Raw genomic sequence first — 3,088 nt, 5'->3', positions numbered from 1 at the left:
TTGTTAACCACACATCAAAATGATTAAGTCATATCCATGACGTATCTGGAGGGTTTCGATGAAGTGATATTTTTGTCTTCAATATGTGTTCTTTCTGTGCTTATGGCCAACTATAAATCCAAAAAAATTCCCTACTGATTATATTGCAAACCAAGTTCTCAATCAAGATTAGTAAAATGAAAGTATGCGTGTCTTAAATTTTAAATATAATTTTAATCTGAATTTTAACTCTACAACATGTACTTTGTATTACTTCTTATTTTTTGGTATCGGTGGAATTGTGATTATCTGACGTAGTTTCATAAATTGGACAGCAAAAGGTAGTTATCAAATTATACATGGATAGGAATGATCAGAGAGCTCGGACCAAGGCTTTCAAGATTGCTGCTTCTCAACCAGGTACTTGTCTTCTTCCAGTTTCTTGATTTCACCTATTCCAATCAAATTCTTGTGGAATTAAGAGTGGTAAAAATCTGCCCATGAAAATATGACTTGTCCAACTTGGGCAAATTTAGACAGCTTGAACTTGATAAATCTTGGAAAAAGAACAATTTTAGCCCGCGGCCAAAATTATTTATATTCGGTAGCAGTAAAAGTGTATAAAATTTGTATACTTTTTTGTATATAACATACAGAAAAAAAACAAATATATATATATATATATTTCGACAATTATTTTGAGAGCGACTAAAAGTTAGGTTGAATTGGGCCAAATAACAGTTAGATTGAATTGGGTACAACCCAAGTAAGGTATACGTAAGTCGGGTTTGATCGAATTTTACAATTACCAAACCAAACCGATTGTGTCGGGTTATTAAATCTAAAGACCAAACCAAACCAATAAAACTCGGGTTTTCGGGTTTTTCGGGGTTTTTCCCGGTAAATCTTTGTAGAACAAAACATATAACTTGTGCTCAAAATATTTCTTTAATCCTAGTAAGATACAACTATATAAAGTATTTTCCAAGAAAATAATACAAAATATGAGATGTGTCATGACATTATCCTAAAATATTCAACTATAAAAGCAATAAAATTATATAATTGTTATAAAAAGAATTTTATTTATGGTGAATGTTTATATTTAGAGAGATTCTAGGGTTTATTACTTGATGGCTAAGTCAATCTCTCCATATAAATAAAGGGTTCTATTCCATAGTAATTCATCCCAAAATTCAATAAGAATTTCATCTCTCTCTTTCTCTGCAATATTGTTCTTCTTCTTTTATTGTTTTCATCACACGTTATCAGCACGAGACTCTACCGTCTCAAGAAGCTCTTTGAGAAGATTAAGGTATAAATTTTCTCCTCTTTTTAATTATGACTCACATTATGAAAAGAAAGTTCGTTGCCCTTGAAATTTCGGGCAAGAACTATATGACATGGGCGTTGGATGTTGAGATCCATTTAGATGTAATGGGTCTTGGAGACGCCATTAAAGACAAAACTAAAGCATCCACCCAAGACTGTGCTAAGGCCTTGATTTTCTTGCGACATCACCTTGATGAAGGGTTGAAAATAGAATATCTCACGGTCAAAGATCCACTTGTTTTGTGGAGTGGCTTAAAGGAAAGATATGACAACTTAAAGTTGGTCACTCTTTCACAAATACGATATGATTGGGCTTATCTGAGGCTCCAAGACTTTAAGTCTGTTTCTGAATATAATTCTGCGATATTCAGAATTACTTCTAAATTGAAACTCTTTGGAGATACTATCACCGATTATGATATGTTTGAAAAAACGTTTACAACGTTTCATGCCTCCAATATGGTCCTGTAACAGCAATACAGAGAGAAAGGTTTCAAGAAGTACTCTGAGCTGATTTCTCTTCTCCTCGTGGCTGAGCGAAACAATGACTTGCTCATGAGAAATCATGAAAATCGACTCATTGGGTCTACACCATTGCCTGAAGTGGATGAGGTGTATTCTCATTATGCTAAGCGTGGAAAAGGCCGTGGCCCTATTCGTGGTCGTGGTCGTGGCCGTGGACAAGGCAGAAATTTTCCTGGTTTTAATCACCCTCCAAAGAAAAATAACCACCAAAAGTGGAAAGGGAAAGATGAGAAGCCAAAGGCAAATAGTTCAGAAACTGAATGTTATCGTTGCGGTGGAAAATGGCATTGGGCAAATATTTGTCGTGTACCAAGACATTTGGTTGAGCTTTATCAAGCATCTCTAAAGAATAAAGGCCCTGAAGCCAATTTTGTTTCTGACAATGATTTTGACATCACCCACTTGGATGTGGCAGACTTCTTTGAGTACCCTGATGGAAAAATAGATCACTTGATCGGTGATGGATCTGTGGTTAAAGATGATTGAGTAGTTTAATTTTTTTCTTTTTGCCTATTCGTAGTAGTTAATGAATAAACATCATGTAATCATAGTTATTTACATGAGTATTAGTCATTAGTATCAATTAGTATTGATTTATGAATTAGTATTAGTTCGTTTTGATTAAATATAGTTCTATTATTCGTTTTAAACAATGTTTTAGTTTGCTTAGTATTCAAGGATTAATATATTCTTTATTAGAGTAACATTGTGATGTGAAAAGAAAATTTAGTTGCTGATTTGGGCTTCGGCTTTTGCTTTCTTCGCTTTACTTTGCTTCGATTCTCCATTTTCTTCTTGGCCTAGAGTTTCACAGCTACTCCTCTGTTATAGAAACAAACAGAGAACGCGACTAGTCCCAATCTCTCTTTTAATTTTGTTAAATACGGTAAGATTATTAACTACCAATTTGTAATGATTTCGTTGATTTGATTGATTGTCGGTTATAATATCAGTTTAACTAATATCAGTTACACGTTCTTGACTCAAATGGGAATGATAGTTGTTTCCTTGTGCAAAAGGTAGCATATGCATAGTATATTTTAACTTGTATAACATTTATGCAGTATAATAGTTTTACTTTCTGTTTAATGTTAGGTAAATGTATATTGTATACATGTTCGTTGATGTTTCTTTTTCTTATGACGTTAATTCTTTATTATTTCACTTGTTTTATTCAGCGAAATTTGATAATACTTCACCTTTCATGAAATTTCTTTGGACAGTAAGTACATAGAATTTTAAAGAATTTGAT

At 33.1% G+C, this 3,088-nt stretch overlaps 1 protein-coding gene across 1 annotated transcript; it reads left to right on the top strand.

Moving 5' to 3' along the window:
- The first annotated feature begins 348 nt into the window (after nucleotides 1-348).
- LOC142165350 (uncharacterized) lies at nucleotides 349-2,322 on the top strand. The gene is made up of 2 exons (XM_075223923.1): nucleotides 349-399; nucleotides 1,786-2,322. The coding sequence occupies exons 1-2, from the start codon at nucleotides 349-351 to the stop codon at nucleotides 2,320-2,322; spliced, it is 588 nt and encodes a 195-aa protein (XP_075080024.1).
- The last annotated feature ends 766 nt before the right edge of the window (nucleotides 2,323-3,088 follow it).

This window comes from Nicotiana tabacum, chromosome 10, assembly GCF_000715075.1.
Source record: "Nicotiana tabacum cultivar K326 chromosome 10, ASM71507v2, whole genome shotgun sequence".
In the NCBI taxonomy this organism is placed as follows: Eukaryota; Viridiplantae; Streptophyta; class Magnoliopsida; order Solanales; family Solanaceae; genus Nicotiana; species Nicotiana tabacum.
Note: the sequence above shows the minus strand (reverse complement) of the source record. Positions and strands in the feature narration are given on the sequence as shown.